This window comes from Sus scrofa, chromosome 6 (genome assembly GCF_054392235.1).
Source record: "Sus scrofa isolate SSC_HxYL_T2T_F1_AM1 chromosome 6, Sscrofa_HxYL_maternal_Yorkshire_Landrace_v2.0, whole genome shotgun sequence".
Lineage (NCBI taxonomy): Eukaryota > Metazoa > Chordata > Mammalia > Artiodactyla > Suidae > Sus > Sus scrofa.
In genome coordinates, this window is record NC_139388.1 from 158,318,608 (window position 1) to 158,342,005 (window position 23,398).

General features: G+C 35.3%; 1 protein-coding gene across 19 annotated transcripts in view; it reads left to right on the top strand.

Moving 5' to 3' along the window:
* OMA1 (OMA1 zinc metallopeptidase) overlaps positions 1-23,398 on the top strand; it is a 177,154-nt gene that overhangs the window by 14,770 nt on the left and 138,986 nt on the right. For all 19 annotated transcript variants that reach the window (XR_014808190.1, XR_014808185.1, XR_014808187.1 and 16 more), the window contains exons 6-7: positions 1,941-2,069; positions 5,690-5,764. Coding sequence is in view for 10 of the 19 variants with exons in the window: in XM_084964976.1 (XP_084821102.1) it covers positions 1,941-2,069; positions 5,690-5,764 (204 nt within the window). In the remaining 9 variants the exon portion in view is untranslated. The remainder of the gene's footprint in view (positions 1-1,940; positions 2,070-5,689; positions 5,765-23,398) is intronic.

Consider the following 23,398-nt stretch of genomic DNA (forward strand, 5'->3'; position numbering starts at 1 on the left):
CCTTTACCACAGCTACCTGGTTGTTGGCAGTACTCTTCTGGTAGATCATGGGGTTCAGGTTGATTTATGCTCTTGTGAATACGCATCTGTTTGATTGGTACGAATCTGGAAAAATCGTATATTTGTTTAGTCATAGTTTTATTTTTATTCATTAAAAATATGCCTGGCTCATTTGTCCACATGATTAGAGAGAGGTATATTTTCTAACTGAAAACACAAAGGTAAATAGTGAAAGGATTGTGAAATACTGTATCAGAACTGCAAGTAATATTAGCTTCAAGTGGAAATGAAAATGTTATTAATCCCTCTAAAAGTCATCTCAGATTCTCTCTACCTTAGAGTATTACTAAGGTGAAGTGGGCCAGAGTTGTGCTGTTCTGGAGCATGAATAGTAATTGTCTACTTTATTTCTTCTAAGTTACAGGAAAATTTTTTGAAATGTTTTCCTTAAGCAGATACATAGAAGAATAAATCTGAGCAGTTGAAATACATTGTTTTTCTAGAAATGGCTTCATAACTGCAAAATCAATCAATTTTAGCCACTTGTATTTAAAAGGTGTTCATTTCACCTTTTAAATGTAATGTCTGTACATTAATTTTTCTGACATCTAGATCAGTGCCTTATTTGGCCTAATGTTATCATCTCATTGCAAGAACAATAATTAGATGAGACACGAAAAGCAAATCACAGCCTTAAAAGTAGGAAATAGTTGTTAATATTTCTTTGTTAGAGATCTTAGACATTGTTAACACTGTTTTCTCTTTTGGGAGTCTCCATTTTGCTTAGGTCTAGCTTTTTTTTGTTATTTTCATTATTTATTACATGAATATAGATTTTAAAAATTTTGGGGTCTCTTAAGCTTATGTAATAGCAATTATATTGTTTATTAATTCATTATAAGAACTTTCTCTTCTGTAATGACTTCCATCATTTGGAGTTCTACTCTTTAGTGCTAAAATAATTCCGTAATTGTTTTTCATGAATCATAGTTCTTACAATGAAGTGAAGAACACTTTGCAAGGGCGGATTATATTAAGAAGTGTTCTGGATGATCATTTTCAATTGTCAGCCATGTTTCATACATTCAAGTAATGATTCCTGTATTATCAGTATCAGTGTTACAATAACATTTATTAATCAGCTTTGGTTGTGAGCAGTGAATAGTCCAGTGCATTAAACTTGTATTAAGATATTATTACTCAAAACAATTTTAAGTGAAACCTTTTTTTTGACTACCTGCTGTAAGTAGTTACAAGAAAATCATATAACTAAATTTCCTAGTCCTAGGCTGATAAAATTGTACACTTGCATAAATCCTCATAGATTAGGTCATGAAGTCCAAAAGACATTTATTTAAAATAAATTTCTGGTATTTTTCTGAATTGTTCCTTGTTTTAATTGCTTCATATGTTAGGCAGTATTTGGTCTTTGCCCAAAAGTATAAGCATAGTAAACATGTGTATTTGATTTTTTAGAAAGATTTAATGACTATTAGAAACTGTAGCTTCCTGGATTTGATTTCCTTTGTTCTTTTACTAATAGCTGTATGAATTTGGGCACCTCTTTTAACTTTGCTTCATCTTAGTTTATCTAAAAAATAGAGAACAATTGTACCTATTTTGCAAGGTTATTGTGCTTCTTAATATAAGAAACTGTAGGTTAATGAACCTATCGCTGTGTCTGAATGATGGTAATGGCTCAAGTGTGTGTTAGTTGAATGAATGAATGAATGGAATGAACGTAAATTTGTAAGAGATGGGAGAAGCAGACTGGGAGGGGATAAAGCACACAGAAGAAAAAGAACTTGTAGTTTTACTTGGTGAAGTTCAGTTAAACACATGTAATTATTTCATGTTATTACACACGATGAACTAGAAAATGTAAGCATGTACTGTCTAAATTTATTAAGTGTAATTTTCATTGTTTTGATTTTTCTCAGGCAGAAAAGGCTAGCTTGGTTCATTTACTGGATTTCCTAGGTCTGATTTTTCTCACAATGATTTGGGCCATTTGTCCTCGGGATAGTTTGGCCCTTTTGGGCCAGTGGATACAGTCTAAATTGCAAGAGGTAAGTCTGAGACAATAACTTGAATTTTCAGGGGCCTGTGGTGAGGATATTTTAATATTACTGTAAAGCAAAAAATACCGGAGGTGTTTTCACATCTTGTCATGAATCTTATTGCAAAATATCGGTACTAATTTTTAGTGTCTTAGGTTTTCTTATTTCTAGGGGATGTGAGCTTTCAAATTAGAAAATATTGGATTTCTCAAATGATGGAGCTAGATGAATTAGAAGGACTTAGCAGCTTGTGGCTACTATAATTGTTTTGTTGTTTTTCATAGTTATTGTTCTTACAGAGAGAAAACCCAGTCACAAAACCTTTCTCTCCTTCTGTTGCTTTATCTTCAAACTGTACGCTTTTGTTTCTCAGTAACAGTGGTGTACTTACTGGATGACTCTTCTTCCCCCCAAATATTTGCATTTTGATGGAGAACTCTTAAAACCTGTAAACTTTAATGGGCACAGGGTTGGCAGAAGCTGCTTGCCTACCTCACTTCCTCACTCCCAGTTAAAGTAATATTGCCTGAAAAATATTGCAAGGACAGTCTTTTTAGTGTCTGCACCTGGCACGTACAAGTTCCTAGGATAGGGGTCAGATCAGAGCTGCAGCTGCTGCCTGAACCACAGCCACAGCAGCACTGGATCCAAGCCACATCTATGAGGCAGCTTGGAGCAACACGGGATCCCTAACCCACTGAGCAAGGCCAGGAATCAAACCCGCATCGTCATGGAGACTACATTTGGTTCTTAACCCACTGAGCCACAACAGGAACTCCTGAAGGGACAGTCTTAATCGGTGTTAACTTTTCTTTAGTACTTAGATATAATGAATAGTCATCTGATAAAATATGCCGAATCCTCCATTTTTTTCAGAACAGTACACCACCGAAAGTCGTTCTTGCAGTCTTGATAATTGCTTTGTTAACTAAGATTAATTATTTTATTTTACATCTTTCATCAGATATTTCCTCTTGTCCTAGGAGGTTTGGTTATTTAGGAACAATCTGTTATTTGTTTATTCTGTGATTTGTGGAGCACCCATCAGAGTGCCATCTGGGTGCTGTTTAAATCTAACGTGTAAAATTCTTTTAGACAAATTGCTTTTGAAATTGAATAAGTCTTTTATTCAGTGTTGCCATATCATTTGGTTTCATTTATAGTGAAATAAGAGTTCTTAAAGGGAAAAAGAAGGAATGGTTACTGCTTAGGTTATATAGAATCTCATATTTAAATTTTATTTTTATCATTGATATGCTGGGAAGTCAAAGAAGGTAGTGTAGTTTTTTTCCCATTTATCAATAGATTGCTTTTTTTTTTGTAATGTAATCAGAAGATTAGATTATAAGGAAGATAACTTAAAGCTGTTTCTTCCTTGACATACATGATAATCCTGCTACATTGGTACAATTCTTTAACAGTTGAACTGAGGACCTCCCTTTGTGGCTCAGCGATTAACGAATCTGACTAAGATCCATGAGGATTCAGGTTGGACCCCTGGCCTCGCTCAGTGGGTTAAGGATCCGGCACTGCCATGAGCTGTGGTACAGGTGGCAGACGCAGCTCAGATCCCGCGTTGCTCTGGCTGTGGTGTAGGCCAGCAGCTGTAGTTCTGATTCAATTTGATTCGATCCCTAACCTGGGAAATTCCATATGACGCGGGTGTGGCCCTAAAAAAGCAAAAAAAAAAAAAAACTGAAAATGAAGTAAGGATTACTTCTGTTTGAACCCTCCCCCACCAAATCAAGGCCCCTCCCGATATTGGTGACAAGGAAATATTTCTCTTTTTGTGACTGGAGAGCAGAGGGGGATGCTGGTAGTAAAGTTATTGAGGGGGAACTGCTGAAATTTTTTTTTTTTTTGGTCGGAGAAGGGAAGAAGTAGGGGCCCTCCCTTAACTGTTTTGGTGTAATGTAACAGGCTTAATAGAGCACTACCAGGTAGGGTTTTTAGAGCTGTTAGTAATAACCATAGTAGCTAACATTTATTGAGTACTTACTATGTGTTTGGTACTAGGATAAACACTATATATTAATTTTGTACAGGGGTTAAGAATACAAGCTCTGATCAGATGGATCTGCATTTGAATTTAAACTCTCTTAGACCTAAATTCTGTAGAATTTTAGCAGATTACTTATTAGAGGTCTCAGTTTCTTTATTTGTAAATTTGGATAATAATAGTGGCTAACTCAAAACGTGGGTATGGGTTTAATGATGCATTTAAAGCAAGATTTCTCAATATAAGCATGATTGATATTTTGGACTGATGATTCGTTGTTATAGAGAGTTGTCCTCTGCATTGCAGAATGTTTAGTAGCCTCTAAATATCTAGATGCCTGTGTACATCTGGCCTCTACCCCCCAGTAGCTCTCCTCTCTTTTCCTCAACATCGGTTGTGACAATCAAAAATATCTTCAGACATTTCCAGATGTCCCTGAGGGACAAAATCACATCCACTTGAGAACCACTGACAAAGCATTTAGCACAGTACCTGCTACAAAGTAAGGACTCAATAAATAGGAGTTATTATTATTGTTTGCTCATTTTATCATCTCTGCAACTCTAGGGGTTTGGTACTCTTAATGCTTCATTTTACATATGATGCTACTGGGCTTAGGGGGGTTAAAAAATTAGCCCAGAGCTCATAGTTAATAAATGTTGGCATTTGGGCTCGAACATAAGTTTTTCTGCTTTTAAAGCCAATTTTTTAAATCAGTTATACTACCAGTAGATTTACTGGGACACCTGCAGACTGTTCATGGAGAGCAAACACACTGTTTAATAGAGTTCAACAACTTGAAACAGACATGATCTAGAAGGAAGTAGGTCATATCTGATGGCCATGTATGGTGGATTAAGTCGATTATATTATTTCTAGCCATTGCTGACATGTAGCTAGCTACCTCTGAATAATTGCTTCTCCAGTTAATAGTCCTTTTCTCAAAAATCCTGTCTATTGATCTATCGTCTACAAAGTTTTAGTACTTACTGAAAATTAGAATTTAACTGGAAAGTGTTCACATAAATACAAGTAATTAGGACAATTAAAGTTATATCTATTTGTATTTTTTTATTGAAGTTGGAAGAAAAGTCCATTTTCCTAACTAATCAATAATTAGAAAACAGAGGAAATTAAGAAATTAAGATAATATATCAAAATAAGAACATTCTGCTATATGGTTATTTCTCTAACTGAAATAAATCCTTTAGTGTCAGTGGCTATTATATAGCTATATTTTTTCAATTTTCTTTCCAAACTGCAAGATCAGAATGTTCCTTGGCCATATTAAAAGCCTGTGTCAATAAGCTTTCTTAGGGAATCCTCTACCTAGCAAGTGGAGAGTATAATTGGAAAAATAGAAATACTCTGTATGATACTGTGGACTCTCCAGAAGTTTGTAGGTGTAGTTTTTTCCTATTCTTTTTATGTTTTTAAAATATTAATCTCTAATGGAGGAAATAGAGGCTGCACTTTCTTTTATACTCTGGTGTTCTTTAACTGTTAGTCATGGAGAGCATAAAAACTATGTCCTAGATACTCCGTGAAATAAATTTTTAAAATCTCATGATGTTGCTCCTTTTGTTATGAAATAGTCTTAATGGAACTTTTCTTTCTTATTTCTTCTTAGTTTATATTTGATAGACCATATAGTAGAACGCTGGAGGCTGAAGCTGACAAAATTGGACTAGAGCTTGCTGCAAAGGTAAAATGTTTAGTAGTTGAGAATACACAGTGTCCTTCACATAGTAAAAGATAAATAGGTGTTGTCTTAAGATTTGGCATGAACGAGAATGAGAGTTGGACTGTATACGATTATTCATTAATACCTTTTTAAGTCTGTGCCTTCTGGAAGCTATTGCTATCTTTATTTTACTCCTCTCCTTTGTTTTGCTGAACTAAGGAGGCTTTTTGTATAAGTAAGATGATGTGTAGCAGTCTTTCCCCAGTTGAAGAAAGGTTCATCCTGTTGTAGCTATAATTCTGGCTGAGTCAAATTGAATTTTTACTATTTAAATAAACGGCAGAAGTGCAGTCTTATTACTGTATCTTTCAGATTATTTTTGTTGCAACAGATGGCTTATTTTTGCTAGCCATCATGGGAAGCTCTGGGCCTTTACTGTGGTTTAAGTTGGCTTTGTTCTTGTCTGCTTAACAGGTCACTTCATGCCTGCCTGCTATTTTTAATCACCTGTGATAATTGCATATTATTAGTAGGATTTACATTGGAAGTAAAACTGCATTTTAAAAATGACTGAAAACAATGCTACTTTAATATTAAATTCAAATTGTATTTGATTCTTTATTGAGTTTTCAGTAGTTATTAAAAGTCCTAACTATTGAAAATTACTATTATCTGAGTTTCTTATGAATTTTTATGGATTTAATTTTATAAATCAAGATAACATTCGCTTACAAAAGCATTATTCTTTGAATGTTATATAAGTAGAATTAAGTGAATTATCAGACTGCATAGATTAAGAGGTTCCTAAAAAATGGGCTGTTGATTGACTCTATCAAGAATTTCCTAATTTTAATGTACTACAGTCTGAAATTTTCCCTCTACTTAAGTGCATTCTGTGTTCTGATTAAGAAACTTTTGCATATTTCAATAGGCTGTTTCCTGTTTTATTTCCAAGAAGTTTTATTGTTTTGTCAAATAAAATATAAAGAAGAGGTCAAGATAATTTTTTTCCCATGTGGGTATCTAATAGACTCAGAACTGTTTATTGAAGAGTTATCTTTTCTCTGCTATACTTCAGTGTCTCTTTTCATCACTGTGGGAAGCTGTATGTAGGTCTCTTTCTGGACCCCCTGTTGTATTCCACTGGCCTGCTAGTTATCTTTCAGCCAGTACCACATTGTCATTGCAGCTAATGAATCTTAATGTCTGATATCTTGATGTCTTGATTTCTGTCCTCCGATGTTCTGCAATATTAACTGGGTTATTATTCTTGGTCCTTTGCTTTTTCATGTAGATTTCAGAATCAGTTTGTCAGATTACACATCTGTACAAAAACATGCCTGATACTTTGATTGGAATTGTATGTATCAAATATAGATCAATTAATTTGACTACTGTCAACAGTTGACTACTGTCAACAGTATTGAGTCTTCCAATCCATGAATGGTATATTTGTCAATTCATGTAGATGTTCTTTAATTTCTTTCAGTGATGTTTTGAAATTTTTTTTTTTTTTTTCTTTTTTCTTTTTGCTATTTCTTGGGCCGCTCCTGCAGCATATGGAGGTTCCCAGGTTAGGGGTCAAATCGGAGCTGTAGCCACCGGCCTACGCCAGAGCCACAGCAACGCAGGATCCGAGCCGTGTCTGCAACCTACACCACAGCTCACGGCAACGCCGGGTCCTTAACCCACTGAGCAAGGGCAGGGATCGAACCCGCAACCTCATGGTTCCTAGTCGGATTCGTTAACCACTGCGCCACGACGGGAACTCCTGAAATTTTTTCTTTGTAAAGGACTTAGACCTTTTGTTAGATTTATTGTTAAGTTTTGACATTTTTATTATAAACAGTATTATTGAAAAAATAAACTTGCTTCTATAGAAATAATTTTGATAATTGACTTTATAACCAGCAACCTTATTAAATTCACTTAATTTTGTGTAGATTGTTTTAGGTTTTACATACACGATTATGTTGTCTGTGAAAAACTACAGCTTTATTGCTTCCTTTCCATTCCATATACTTTCTTTTTTTTTTTTTTTTTCTTAACATTACGGTAATGGCCAGAAACTTCAGTACAATGTGAACGGTGGGCAGCTTTGTTTTTTTCTGATCTTAGTGGAAAAGCATTCATTATTTCATCACTAATTCTGATGTATGTTATAAGCTTTTTAAAAATCTGACTTTTGTCCTATAAGAGTTTCCCTTCTATTCTAATATGCTTAGGATATTTTTTTAAATTATGAGTCAGTATTAAATTTTATCACATGGCTTTTCTACATTTATTGATGATTATATAGTTTTACCTCTTTTAATCTGTTAATATTGGCACATTACATTCACTTTTTTTAAACATTAGGACAACTTTTTATTTTTGGAATAAATAATTTTTGTTATTAACTTTTTAATTTATTGCTAGCATTGGTCTACTAGTGCTTAGTTTGGAATGTTTCTATGTTCACAGGAGGTACTGGCTTGGAATTTTCTTATAATGTCTTACCAGGTTTTGGTATCAACATTATGCTGACCTCATAAAATGACATTTTCTTTTCAGAGTATCTTGTCATATTGCAAGCATTGATATGTTATGGTTTTCTTCAGTTTAAAATATATTCTTTTCATTGTACTTTCTTCTACGACCTATGGGTTATTTAGAAGTATATTCCTTAGGTTCTGAACATTTGATGATTTTATAGTTACCTTTTGTTTTTGATTTCTAGCGTAATTACACTCTGATAGGAGAATATATTGAATTTTGAATCCTTTCAAATTTGTTGGGATTTGCTTTATGGCTCAGCTTGTTACCACATTTGTTAAAATGGCACGCACCTGAAGGTGGATTCTGCCGTTGTGGGTGCACTGTTCTTCATATGTCAGTTCTGTCAAGCAAATTCTGTTGTTTCAGATCATCTATATCCTTGCTGAATTTTTTTCTCGTAATAAAGAAAGGTGTCTCATTTTGGTTCTGGATTTTTCTGGTTTTGCTTTTAGTTCTATTAATTTTTAATTTTTTGGCCACACCTGAGTCATGCAGAAGTTCCTGGGCCAGGGATTAAACGCATGCCATAGCAGTGACCCAAGCCACAGCTGTGACAATGCCAGATCCTTAACCCACTGAGCCACCAGGGAACTCCATTCATTTTTGTTTTGTATATTTTAATGCTATTTTTAGTATACATAGCTAGTATTGTTGGATCTTACTGGTGGCTTTATCCTTTGATCAGTATGTAATCCCTCTTTGTCTTTAGTAATGCTTCTTGCCTTAAGTTCATTTTTTCCTTTATTAGCATTGTTATGACAGCTTTCTTTTGGTTAGTGCTTGCTTAGCATATCTTATTCCATTATTTTATTGTCAGATTTTTTGTGTTCTTATGAGTTTCTTATAATTAGCACATGGTATTGTTTCATTTTGTTCTTTGCCTTTGCCCTTTTGGAAATGTTTTCAGTCTGTTTACATTTTAAATTTGCATTTCTTAATGACTGATGCTGTGGAGCATATTTTCATGTGTGTACTGGTCATTTGTGCATCTTCTTTTGTTAATTGTCTTTTTAGATACTTAACTCATTTTAAAATTGAGTTGTTTTCTTTTTTTGCTTTTTTAGGGCCGCACCTGCAGCATATGGAGGTTTCCAGGCTAGGGATCTAATCGGAGATACAGCTGCTGGCCTACACCAGAGCCACAGCAATGCCAGATCCGAGCCACATCTTCGACCTATACCATAGTTCACGGCAACACCATATCCTTAACCCACTGAGAGAGGCCAGGGATCAAACCTGCAACCTCGTGGTTCCTAGTCAGATTTGTTTCCACTGTGCCACAACAGGAACTCCCCTAAAATAGAGTTGTCTTACTCTTATATTGTAAGAGTTCATTATACATATGCTGGATACAAATCCTGTCAAACATTTGTGCACATATTTTCTCTCATTTTATAATTTGCTTAATTAGTTTTTAATAGAGTGTTTTGAAGGGTAAGTTTAAACTTTCTCCACTTTGTGTTTAATTTACTCTTCTTTTTTTTCTAGTTTTCTAAGGTAGGAGCTTGGATAATTGGTTTTAGATTTTCTTCTTTAGAATAATAATTTGAAGCTCTCAGTTTCCCACTCTGCATTATTTTAACTGGACACAAATTTTGATATGTTGTATTTTTATTTTCAGTTTAGTCAGAATATTTTCTAAAATTTCCTTTGTGATTTCTTCTTTCACCCATGTGTTGTGCAGAAGTGAATCATTTAATATCCAGGTATTTGGAGTTTGTCTAAGTGTTTACTTCTAATTAATTCTTTTGTGGTCAGAGAAATACTCTGTGAGATTTTAATTTTTTCAGATCTGTTAGGACTTGTTTTATGGTACATCATTTGATCTATTTTGGTGAATGTTCCATCACTTGAAAAAAAATGCGTATTCAGTTTTTGAGTGTATATTTTATAAATTTCAATTAAGTTAAGGTAGTGTGTAGTGTCAGTCAAATCTTTTGTATCCTGATTTGTCTGCTTGTTTCTGAGAAAGGAATTTTGAACTCTCTAACTGTATTAAAGATTGTGTATTTTTCTGTTTTAACTTCAAGTTCTGTTTGTTTCAGCCTCATGAATTTTGAAGCTATTAGATGCATACATATGTGGATTTCTTTTATCCTCTTATTGACTCGATTGGTTGTTATGAGGTATTCCTGTTTATCTCTAGCAATACTGAAAATTTTTTCTTTGGAATTGATTTTGTTTGACATTCTTTTTTTTTTTTTTTTTTTTTTTTTTTTTGTCTTTTTGCTATTTCTTTGGGCCGCTCCCGCGGCATATGGAGGTTCCCAGGCTAGGGGTCTAATCGGAGCTGTAGCCACTGGCCTACGCCAGAGCCACAGCAACGCAGTATCCGAGCCGCGTCTGCAACCTACACCACAGCTCACGGCAACGCCGGATCGTTAACCCACTGAGCAAGGGCAGGGACCGAACCCGCAACCTCATGGTTCCTAGTCGGATTCGTTAACCACTGCGCCACGACGGGAACTCCTGTTTGACATTCTTTTATTTGACATTAATATAGATATTCTGGCTCTCATGTTACTGTTCACTTTGAGTGTCATTTTTCTACTCATTTGCTTTCAAACTGGTTTTTGTATTTAAAATGCATCTTTCACAGATGGCATAAACTAGATTCTTGCTTTTTATTGTTTGACAGACTCTGCCTTTATTTTGAAGTGTATAGTCCATTTATATTGAATGTTACTGATATGGTTGTATTTAGGTCTGCCATTTGCTTTTATTTTATTTGTCTTTTGTCTTTTTAGGGTCATAACTGCAGCATATGGAAGTTCCCAGTCTAGGAGTCTAATCAGAGCTATAGTTGCTGACCTGTGCCACAGCCACACCAGATCTGAGCCTCGTCTGTGACCTACACCACATCTCATGGCAATGCTGGATCCTTAACCCACTGAGTGAGGCCAAGGATCGAACCCACAACCTCATGGTTCCTGGTCAGATTCGTTTCTGCTGTGCCATGATGGGAACCCCATTTTTTTTTTTTATTTTTGGTCACTTGCCTTTTTTTTTAAATTTGCCTTATCTATTTTTTGATTTCTCTGTTCCTCCTTTTCTGCCTTCTTTTGAGTTCATCACATTTTTCTTAAGTATTCCACTTATTGGCTTTTTAGCTATATAACTCTTTGCATTGTTTTTAATGGGTCCTCTTATAATTAAAATATGCATCTTTAACCTAATCAAACCTACTTTAGGTTAATATTGAGTAATTTCTGTTGAAATATATGAACTTTGCAGTAGTGTATTTGGCAGTCATGGATTTAAACTAAGATGGTGAAATAACCTTCCGTGTTACTTCCTTGCTCCTGAGGATTTCTTAATTTCCATTTGTGCTACTGGCTGGTCTTTGCTTGCTTTTCTACAACCACTCTCCTTGTATCTCCTACCTTAAGTGTAGTTTAGATGCTAGTCAGGGATTTGGATGGCATTTATATAGTTTTTCATTCCTTTTATAGTGCTCTCATTCTCACTGGAATTCCTCTTTTAGATTTCTCACTGCTCTAGTATCCCTGAACTATGATCTCTGGCACTTTGTTTGGTAAGGCTGTTGTTTTCTAGTAGCATTTTCTGCAGCTTTGTCAGTGGGAGATGGGCAACACCTTCAGGCCAGAAAGCAAGAATTCTTGTCTTACCTCTTATGTTGAAGTTTTGGAGGATTAAATTTTCTGCTGGCTTCTGTTTTTGTACACTTTCTATTATCTTTAAATAGTTAGATTTGTAATTGTTACATGCTAGAGGGTTCACATGATTACTTTCTTTTTCTTCCATTATTCAAAATTTAAGCTTTCCTGAAATAATATTTTTGAAGAGTGTAAAATTTTAAATTGTTAGTTTTTTTTTCCAGCGTGTTCATGACATTCTGATGTTCTCTTTTTGTTCCTGTTAAAGTTTCAACTGTCAGTCTTTTTGTTGTTCTTTTGAAGGCAGTGAGTCTTTTCTCCATGACAACTAAAATTTTCTACTTATCTTTGCTTTTCTATAGTTTGACTGTGTATCTAAGTATGCTTTTCTTTGTATTTATTGTACTTACTGTAGCTAATAATATTTCATTAGTTTGTGAAATTCTCAGGCATTATTTCTTTAACATTGCTTTTGCAACAATTTTCTCTTTTCCACTGTGGCTTTGGAATTTACATGTATGTTTTTTTTTTTTTTTTTGTCTTTTGTCTTTTTGTTGTTGTTGCTATTTCTTGGGCCACTCCCGCGGCATATGGAGGTTCCCAGGCTAGGGGTTGAATCGGAGCTGTAGCCACCGGCCTACGCCAGAGCCACAGCAACTCGGGATCCGAGCCGCGTCTGCAACCTACACCACAGCTCACGGCAACGCCGCATCGTTAACCCACTGAGCAAGGGCAGGGATTGAACCCGCAACCTCATGGTTCCTAGTCGGATTCATTAACCACTGCGCCACGACGGGAACTCCCATGTATGTTATGTTTTTATGCGTATCTTGTGTTCCCTTTTCTTTCTTTTTTTTTAAATTTTCCATCCTCATCTCTTCACTACCCACCATTTATGTTTTCCACTTCTGTCTGTGGTATACTGACCTAATTTTGAGCTGTGTCCATTCTGCCATTAAACTTACTTTTGAGCTTTTAATTTCACTTATTTTTCTAGAATTTTATTTTCTTTCATTCTTTCTTTTCTTTTTTTTTTTTTTTTGTGTGTGTGTGTGTGTGTTTTTAGGGCTGCACTCATGGCACATGGAAGTTCCCAGGCTAGAGGCCAAATAAAGCCTCAGCTGTCAGCTATGCCACAGCCACAGCAACGCCAGATCGGAGCTGTGTCTGCAACCTACACCACAGCTCATGGCAATGCTGGATCCTTAGCCCAGTGAGCAAGGCCAGATGTTGAACCCGCCTCCTCATGAATACTGGTTGGGTTCATTACTGCTAAGCCACAAGGGGAACTCCTCATTCTTCTTTATAAAGTTCAATTATTTGTGAAATTCTCCATTTTTTCATAATTTTCTTTATCTTTTCCTGAACGAGTTAATCACAATGTTTTTTAAAACATTCATGTTGGTTGTTTTTATTATCTGAGTCTATTTTTGTTGTGTTTTTGCTTTTGGTCTTATTCTTGGTCTGCTTGCTTATTTTTTAGTTAGAACTTTATATTAGATCTCTTTTATTGAAGTATATTTATTGAATATATACACACGCATACATGTGCACACACACACATATTCTTTTTCAGATTCTTTCCCATTATAGGTTATTATAAGATACTGAATATAGTTCCCTATACTATACAGTAGGACTTTTTGTTTATTTTATATATAGTAATATGCATCTCTTAATCCCAAATCCTTAATGTATCCCTCTTTCCACTTTCCCCTTTGCTAACCATCATTTCCTATGTCTCTGAGTCTATGTCTGTTTTGTAAACAAGTTCATTTGTATCATTTTTTAAGGTTCCACATGTAAATATTATCATATGATGTTTATCTTCCTCTTTCAACTTCACTTGGTATGATAGTCTCTAGGACCATCTGTGTTGTTGCAAATGGCATTATTTCATTCTTTTTTATGACTGTGTAGTATTCCATTGTATGTATGTACCACATCTTCTTTATCCATTTATCTGTTTATGGACATTTAGATTGCTTCCATGTCTTGGCTATTGAAAATAGTGCTGCAGTGCACATTTGTGTGCATGTGTCTTTTTGAATTAGTTTTATTTGGATATATGCCCAGGAGTCAGATTGCAGGAGTATTTGTTAACTCTGTTTTCAGTTTTTTAAAGGACTGTCTATACCATTCTCCATAGTGGCTGCACCAGATTACAGTCTCACCAACAATGTATGAGGGTTTTCTTTTTTCCATACCATCTTCAGTATTTATTATTTATAGATTTGTTTTTTATATTGGCTATTGTGACTGGTGTAAGGTAGTACCTCACTATAGTTTTGATTCGCATTTCTCTAATGATTAGTGATATTAAGCATCTTTTTTATGTGCTTGTTGTCTGCATATCTTCTTGGGAGAAATGTCTGTTTAGGTCTTCTGCTTGTTTTTTCGACATTGAGTTGTTTAAGTTGTTTGTATATTTTGGAAATTAATGCTTGCATATTTTTGATTGAATGCTGGGCATTTTGAATAAACAGTACTGTTGACTCTGAGTGGTAATTTCTTCCATCATATGGGATTCTCCTTGTAGTCTAGAGGACAGCTGGAATAGAATAGATCATGTCAGTCAGTCAGAGCCAGAGCTGAGTCCTTCTAAGTTTCAGTTTACCCCTACTTCATCTTTGTTCATAAGGTATTACTATCTAGATAATCCTAATGAAGGCTTGGATTATATAAGTTGCTTCTGTGTCATGGTTTCTGAGCTTCAGTTTTTATTTTCCTGGTGCCATAAGATTGTAGAAATCTTTACTCAGTTTTTCATCTACTTTTTGTTTAAAATAATGCCCTCTTGGAGTTCTTGAGTGGTTTGGTGAATTAAGGACCTGGCATTGTCACTGCTGTGGCTCAGGTCGATGATGTGGCCTCAGTTCCATCCCACGCCGGGGAATTTTCCCATGCTGTGGGCATAGCCAAAAAGAAAAAAAAAAAAAAAAAAGGTGCACAGTGAAGCTTAAGAATCAATAGATACTTTAGTGAACTGGCATCAAGTGTTGTCTCTTTATGATGTGACTGCCTTGTCAAGCTTAACTTCTAAGGTTTGGCTCTCTAGCTCTTATAAATAGTCAAAAGCTCTTCTTAGTCACCTCCTTCTGCTTGGATTTCTTGCTATTTGTGTTTGTATTCTCAGACTCTTGCTCTTAACTGCTTAAAATTTAGTAGATTTGCTGGAAGAAAGAGCAAAATGGATAATCAGATTCACCTCAGTGAGCTTTCCTTCTTTTTGGGATTTTGGCTTTTCTAGTCTTGACTGACTTGGTAACTCTCCAGTACCTTTGAACAAATATTATTTATGCTTTATCCAGATTTGCTAATCATTTTTGACAGGATCACTGGTCTGCTGTAATAAGCTACTGATTCCAGCCCTGTTAGAAGTCCCTAATTTAGTCTTTTTAATAACTACCTAATATTCTATAATATGGACAACTCATTCAATTATGTACTTCTTAATGAGCTTTTGGGTTATTTCCAAGTTTTTTTTTTTTGGCTTGTTTTTATTGCTAATAGTTCTGAAATTGGCAACCTTATACACATATCCTTATGGTCCTTAAACTTTCATAGCTATAGGGTGAGATTGCTGGCATTTTAAATTCAATTTTAAAAGGTACTCTCAATTATTCCAAACTGTTAACAGCAAATCTTAATAGTGATAAATCAGAATGCCTTTTTTTCAGTACCCATATCAGCACCATTTTCAGTCTCTTTAATTTTTGTTAATTTGAACAACAAAAAAATAGAATCTCATTGCTTTTAAAACTTGAATTTTTCCTGCTTAATAGTAAAGTTGAGCATAATGTTTCATTTTTACTGGCTGTTTTATTTCTTCTTTTGCAGATTGTTTTTTATTATGCTTTGCTGGGTAGAATTTAAAAATACATATTCTAGGTTCCCCCCTTGGAAATTCTGAATCAGTAACTAGATGATGAAGGTTGAAATCTGAATATGTTTAGGAGCTGCCCAGTGATTCTGATATCCAGGCAGATTTGCAATTACTGCTTTGATTAATCAAATTCCTGTTTTGTTTTTTGGGGTGATTTGGTAAGTTAAATTTTCTGTTTTATTAAAAAAGAGGAATGAAATTAGATAAGTTATTACAGAAATATTGATATTCCTTTTATTATTTATAATATACAAGCCATATTTATTTTGAAGAGCCTATCTGGATAAATAATGATTTTGTTTTCAAAAGTACACTAAATGTTGTGTTGTGAACTAGGTGACCTTTTGCCAGTTGTGATATTAGGGTTTGTTTAGTTCAAAGGAGAAAATGATTTTGCCACAGATGTTAAGTCATGAATTCATAGTGATACAGGTAATATCTTTGTTATGGAGCACTAGAATGTAAAAATGCCGTCTCTGAATGCGGGTATTTCTTTTCTGCTAAAGGGAAAAACAGTCTGAAAACCTCAGATGTTATATTTATACTACCATTTATTCTGTATCACCTTTTTAGATAATGCCACTATTATCTGCCATATAATACTAATTATATTCCAATACTGTGCTTAGTATTTTATGTGCATTGTCTGTCTCACTCTGTATAGTTATTCCATGAAGCAGTTGTTATCTTTACCTCTGTGTAAAAAGGAACTGAAGCCCAGATAGGTTTAAGTTTCTTTCTCATTCTCAGATACAGATGGTAACGCCAAGATTCACACTTGAGTGTTGGATTTCAGAATCATGCTCCAGTTTGCTATCCCTCTACCACAATTAACATTTCTCAGGGTCAGCTTGTCTACCTGTATGGTGTCATATCCCATGTTACTTTGCCACCTCTGTCTTGTTCTTTCTCTCAGTAGCATTTGCTACTATGAGCTGTACTCCCCTTTTAAAAAAATGTGTACGTACTTATTTGTGTGTGTAGTCGCACATTTCATTATAGCATAGAAAGTCATTTAGTGTTATAAACTCTACGTGGGAAATAAGAGCCCTCTCTGTCCCCTGCCTTCTATCCCAGAGTGAAAATCACCTTAACTTCTTTCAGCTATTTATCTCTATATTTCTATACAATAAGTTTATTTTGTAATTTCTTAACTCATTAGGTTTAGACATTATTGATTTCTTGTTAGAAAAGATGTAGTTTGTTTTCTTGCTTTTGACTTTAGAGCGTTCTTTATATAAAGTCATTTATTGGATATATGATTTCAAAATAGCTTTTCTTTATCAGTGGCTTGTCTTTTCTTTTTCTTAACAGGGATTTTTTTTTTTTTTTTTTTTTTTTTTTTTTTTTTTTTTTTTTTTTGGCAGAGCAAGGATTTTTAATTTTGATGAAATCCAGTGTAAAAAAATCTTTAAGTAAACTCTACACCAATTTTTGGGACCAGCTTCTTTCTTATATCTTGCCCCATAAATTCCAGCCATCCATGGAGGCTTAGACTCCTGTCTTCTAACACCTTAGCTCAAGCTCACCATGCTCTGCTTGGGTTCTGACTCCCTGTGTCGTGGTCAGGAAACTGCCCTCAGGCAGAGAACTTGGGAAAATCCAGAGATCACACATGTGTTTCTCTTCTTTAAGGGATCAGAGGCTTGTCCTGCCTGTTGTCCAGTACCTGAAAATGCCTTTTAGATTCTGTTTTGTTTTATAGTTATTCGTGTTGGGAAGACAGATATACTACTTGTTACTCTCATGGATAGAAGTATAAATCCCCAAATTTGTGAGTCATGATTTTCCATCCACATTTTATAAGAAGGCCTTAAGAAACTTTCCAGAAGTGGTGTATACATAGGTTGGGATGGTGGACTTCACTGTAAGATTGTAGGGCACCGAGCTAGCTCTTTCTTTGAGAACCTCCACATGGAATATATATACACATATATGAATATATCTTTTCTCTGCAGCTATTCAAGTGTCTTTGCAGGAGACTCTTGTAAATTGTCTAATGGTTGAGAGGGGAGAAGGAGGTGTGAGTTTTCCCATACATTGTGGAAAATTTTACTCAGCTCTCTATTTGAGTCTTATACCTCAGCCCTTCTTTCCTGGGTACCAGATGCTGAACTTTTCTGGAGTCCCCATAGCATGAGGTTGTCAGTCAGCTGCCAGAGAAGCAATATAGTATATTGATAGTGAGTGAGCTCTGGAACCAAATTGTCTAAGTTCGAGAGTCTGCTTTGCCAGAGAGAGTACTAGCTCTGTGATTTTGGGCAAGCCGTTTATCCTTTCTATACTTCGGTTTTCCTCATCAGTGTGATGTGAACAATAATAGGGTCTATCTCCCGGAGGTAATACAGTGAAAGTCCCCCAAAATGTGAATCTCTTAATCATTTATTTTCAAATATCTGCTTGTTTTTTCCTCTGTTTCACAAGTATCTCAAACCTGATTTATTCAATGTTAAACCCTTAATTTCTCCTCACACCTATTTCTCTTTAGTCTTCCTTTTCCCAAAATTATGCCAACTTCTATTCAGTTGCTTTTGGAAAAAGTCTGGAGTCCTCCTTAGTACTTCCTTTTTCTTTATCATTTATGTGTAATCTTTCACCAAGTCCTAGTAGTTTTCTCTAAAATATACCTCACTATGTTTCCATTTTCACTGTCAGAATCTTACACATGGACTTCTGCACCAACTGCATTATCGCTTCCATTGACTCCATACTCACCTGCATCCCATTCTCCACCCTGCCACAAATAAGAGTCAGGTCCGGTGAGCTAGGATGCTCACTTCCTCAAGTTAAGACTTGGATAGACATTGGCCAGCATTTGCTACCAGATGCTTCAGGTTCTTCACTAATCCCCTATGTCTGATTGACATATTTCTTTGTCCTTTTTTGGGAGGTGGTGGTGCTGCCCCTGTGGCATATGTAAGTTCCCAGGCTAGGGGTCAAATCAGAGCTACAGCTGCCAGTCTACACCAAAGCCACAGCAACACAGGATCTGAACCACATCTGTGACATACACCACAGCTCACAGCAACACTGGATACTTAACACACTGGGTGAGGCCAGGGGTCAAATGCTTGTCTTCATGGATACTAGTTGGGTTCATTACCACTGAGCCATGATGGTAACTCTCATATTTCTTTTTCGTATTTGTTAACAGAAGCAATTAGAAGACAGATATTTGAGGCCCAGGTGTCACTCTCTTAAACTAATGTACACAGCTCTTCTCTGACTTGTGTTGATTTTAATTTATTAGATCATCATATATTTAGTTTGTGTATACCATTTACTAGAATGTAGGGATACAGAATACTTACACAGCCTGGTGAAGATGTCGAGTGGAATGTTTTCACCATGGTGAAGGGCATGTTCAAAGGCAAGAGAAGTGATGGTCTAGTCCAGTAGTTGAAAATTCTGTATAGCTAAAATGTAGGTAGAGTTCAGGAGCACCAGTGCCAGGAAGTAAAACTGAAAGGTAGGCAGAGACTTCTCATTAGCAATTTTGAGGATTTCATACCTTGTCTCGCACAGTGGTCGAGATCTTGGACTCCAGGGTCAGATCTGTTGTTTGAACCTTATCTCCTCGACGTGACTTGTAGGTAAATCCTTTAACTTCTTCAAGTCTATTTTCTATTCTGGAAAATAGGAATAATGATAGTACCTACTTCAAAGGTTAATTTCAGTATCCTGAACTTGATACTTGTTTGTGGCTTATGTCTTCTTTTTGGACATTGATGCATCAGATTCCTTTGACTTCTTGTCATTCAGTGTTCATACCACATAACGTAAGTTCTCTTATTCCTAATTCTGTCCTTCCTAGACTGCCTTCTGATTACAGCCTGACTTCCTTTGTCCCATGCTTATGAGGGAGAGAACATGCTGACCTGAGGACGCAAATGCCCTGTGCCCCTGTAGTTTGGGCACTTAGAGTTCCTGCTGTAACTCAGTAAGCTGGCATTCTGATTTTATGTCAGTCTTGTGAGCTTGGCTAATAAGAACTATTCCTGAGAGATGGATCTATTGATCATGTGCTGTCCCATTGGATTTATGAGCTTTTAAGGCCAAGGGCTAAACAGAATATGGAAAATTCATTAAAATCAAGTTCATGAGGCTTGTTTCAAAATAGGCAGCTTGCCTTCGCTAGAGCCCTTTCTGTGTCCATTCTACTGTTGGCTGTGAGTGAGTTTATTTTGTATATTTACATTCTTAGAGGTTTAATTTTTCATTTATGAGATGTGTTTCATTGTATGGGTAATCAGAAGAATGACAACTATAGTATGAAAACTAGTAGGACTGAGATGTCCTAAGCACAGAAAAACAACTCGCTGTCCAGTTACAGCTGACAAAAGATGTCCCGGGAAGTATTTGATACTGTGGTGTGTGTATTCATTTGTCACTGTAAAAGATAATTGACCTGACGGTCATTTCCAGAAACTACCTTTGTTTATTTAAATTCACAAACAACTAAATCATACATTTTTATTTTTGAGTATCTCCTTCTTAAATATGAAAAAGAACTTAATTTTCTTTTAGTGGTCCTGAGCTGGGGAATGGTTCCTTAGTAGGACACTGTATAGGATTGGTTTTGATTGTCACAGTGACTGGGGAGGTGGAGATTTCTGGTGTTTAGTGGGCGTGGTGGGCAGCGCGGGGATGTTAAATATCCTATAGTGCCTGGAGCACCTTCCAGAGGGAGGAATTGTCCATCCCAAGTGCTTTTAAGTACCCCTCTTGAGAGAGAGAGCTGGCCGGTTTCTTCAAGTAGCCTGAATAACTATGCGGATAGCACCATCTAGTGAGGGAAACAGGTAATAAGTGAAATCTACTTTTCATTGCAGAAATGAGAGAAAATTCAAAATTCTAAACTCTCTGTAAAATAATATAGAATCACAGGCTTTTGGAGCAGAGAGGAAAATTAGAGACAACCTAATACACTTTCTCGTTTTACAGATTAGGAAGTCAGGGTCCAAAGAGGTCCAGTGATTTGTCGGATAACATACACCTAGTTAGTAGCAAGAACCAAGGCTAGAATTCAAGTCTCAGAATTTTCCAGGTTAGTAATCTAAGCCTTTGTCACAGTAAACTATCTTTATGTCCTATTTGGGCTAATATCTTAGGTTCTTTTTTAGTGCTTCATTTAAGAAAGAAAAAGTAATAAATGAGAACATCTCCAACTATAATGGAAAAAATAAAAATCATTAAAAAAACTGACAGAATACTGTAAACCAACTCTAATGGAAAAAATAAAAATCATTTAAAAAATAAATGAGAACATCTCATTTAACAGGTGTGTTATGAAGTAAACTTGCATAATGAATTATATCTCGTTTGAACCTGATTGTTTTACCTAGAGAAATGAGAATGCTTCTCTGTATTCATTTAGTCTTTTTTAGTTTCTATAATTTTAGCACTACTATTAAGTCTTATGATAAAACTTTAGGAGAGAGAAATATATATACATGACAATTTATTAAAATTATGTTGATGAACTGACATGCTGACAATCAGAAATGCAGAAAACTTTAAAATATGAAGTGAATTATAAAATAGTGGAAGATGCCTCATTTCTCCTCTTTTTAGGGTACATAAAATAAAATAGTTTTGATACATCGAAGTTTTATCCTTTTTCAGTTAGAGGGATGGGCACATAGTGAGAATGGTTTAACTGAAACCATCCCAAGAAACTATCACATTTAGTTGGAAAAGAGCAGTTTTTAATTATTGCCTGAAAAAATGTTGTTTAGACAAGAAGTGTGTTAGAAGGTAAAGTGAGCTTTAACAAGTGATGCCACCAGTGGTATTGGGAAAATGAGCCTGTACAGGTGAGAGACTGAGGTAGACCAGTTTCCTGGTTGATGATGACGACAGCGATAACAATGGTGCTAATGACACTGAGGATGGTTTTGACAACAACAGTAGTAGTTAATGATTCATTGTGTGCTGCACATGTTCCGAGTGTTTAAAATACGCTAACTCTTTTCATCTTTATAGCAAACCTGTGAAGTATAGGTATGTTATTATCCTCATTTTACTGATGAAACTGAGGGATAGAGAAAACAAGTAACTTGTCAAAGGGCTCCCAGAGAGTAAGATTTTTCACTCCCAGGATGATGATTTTTACATTCATTTCTAAAGCAAAACTTTCTATAATACTTTAATCTGGTAGAAACAAGTTTGACCTTCTGCAGTATTGCCCCTAAGAGGACCATTTTTATATCTGCTTTAGTTTGTTTAAATCTCATTTTATTTTGAGGTTTTTAAATTAACTTTTTATTAGAGTCTAGTTGATGTACAGTATTGTGTCATGTTTCTTCTGTACAGCATAGCGACCTGTCATACATGTATAAATATACATGTAAAATTTTTATTGGAGTTGATTTACAATGTTGTGTTAGTTTCAGGTGTATAGCAAAGTGAATCAGTTATACATACACATATATCTATTCCTTTTCAGAGTCTTTTATTAGTTATTATAGAATATTGAGTAGATTTCCCTGTTCTATAAAGTAGGTCCTTGTTAACTTACCTATTTTATATATAGTAGTGTGAAAATATTAATCCAAGCCTCCTAATTTATCCCTCCCTCCTAATGTTACCCCTTTGGTAGCTATAAGTTTGGTTTCTAAATCTTTGAGTCTGTTTCTGTTTTGTAAGTTCTTTTATATAGTTTTTTAATTACATTCCACATATTAGTTATCTCATATGGTATTTGTCTTTCTCTGTCTGACTTATTTAACTTAGTATGATAATTTCTGTGTCCACCCATGTTGCTGCAAATGGCATTATTTCGTTCTTTTTTGTGGCTGAGTAATATTCCATTGTATATATGTACCATTTCTTCTTTATCCATTTGTCTATTGATGGACATTTAAGTTGCTTCCATGCTTTGGCTATTGTAAACAGTGATTCAGTGGACATTGGGGTGCATGCATCTTTTTGAATTTTGGTGTTCTCTAGATAGAGGCCCAAGAGTGGGATTGCCAGATCATGTGGTAGTTCTATATTAAGTTTTTTAAGGAACCTTCATACTGTTCTCCATCTTGCATTCCCACCAACAGTGTGGGAGGGTTCCCTTTTCTCCACACCTCTCCAGCATTTATTATATGTAGATTTTGTGATGATGGACATTCCGCCTGGTGTGAGGTGATATCTCATTACAGTTTTGATTTGTATTTCTCTAATAATTAGTGATATTGAGCATCATTTCATGTGCTTTTTGGCCATCTGTCTTCTTTGGAGAAATGTTTGTTTAGATCTTCTGACAATTTTTAAAAATTTTTTTTTAGTATAAAGCTATATGAGCTATTTTTATATTTTGAGAGTAATCCCTTGTTGATCACTTCATTTGCAAATATTTTCTACCAGTCTATGGGGTGTCTTTTTGTTTTGTTTATAGTTTCCTTTGCTGTGAAAGTGCTTTTAGGTTTAATTAAGTCCCATTGGTTTATTTTTGTTTTTATTTTCATTACTCTAGGAGGTAGGTCAGAAAATATATTGCTACAATTTGTGTCATGTTTTTTGCCTATGTTTTCCTCTGAGAGTTTTATATTATCCAGTCTTATGTTTAGGTCTTTAATTCATTTTGAGTTTATTTTTGTGTATGGTGTTAGAGAGTGTTCA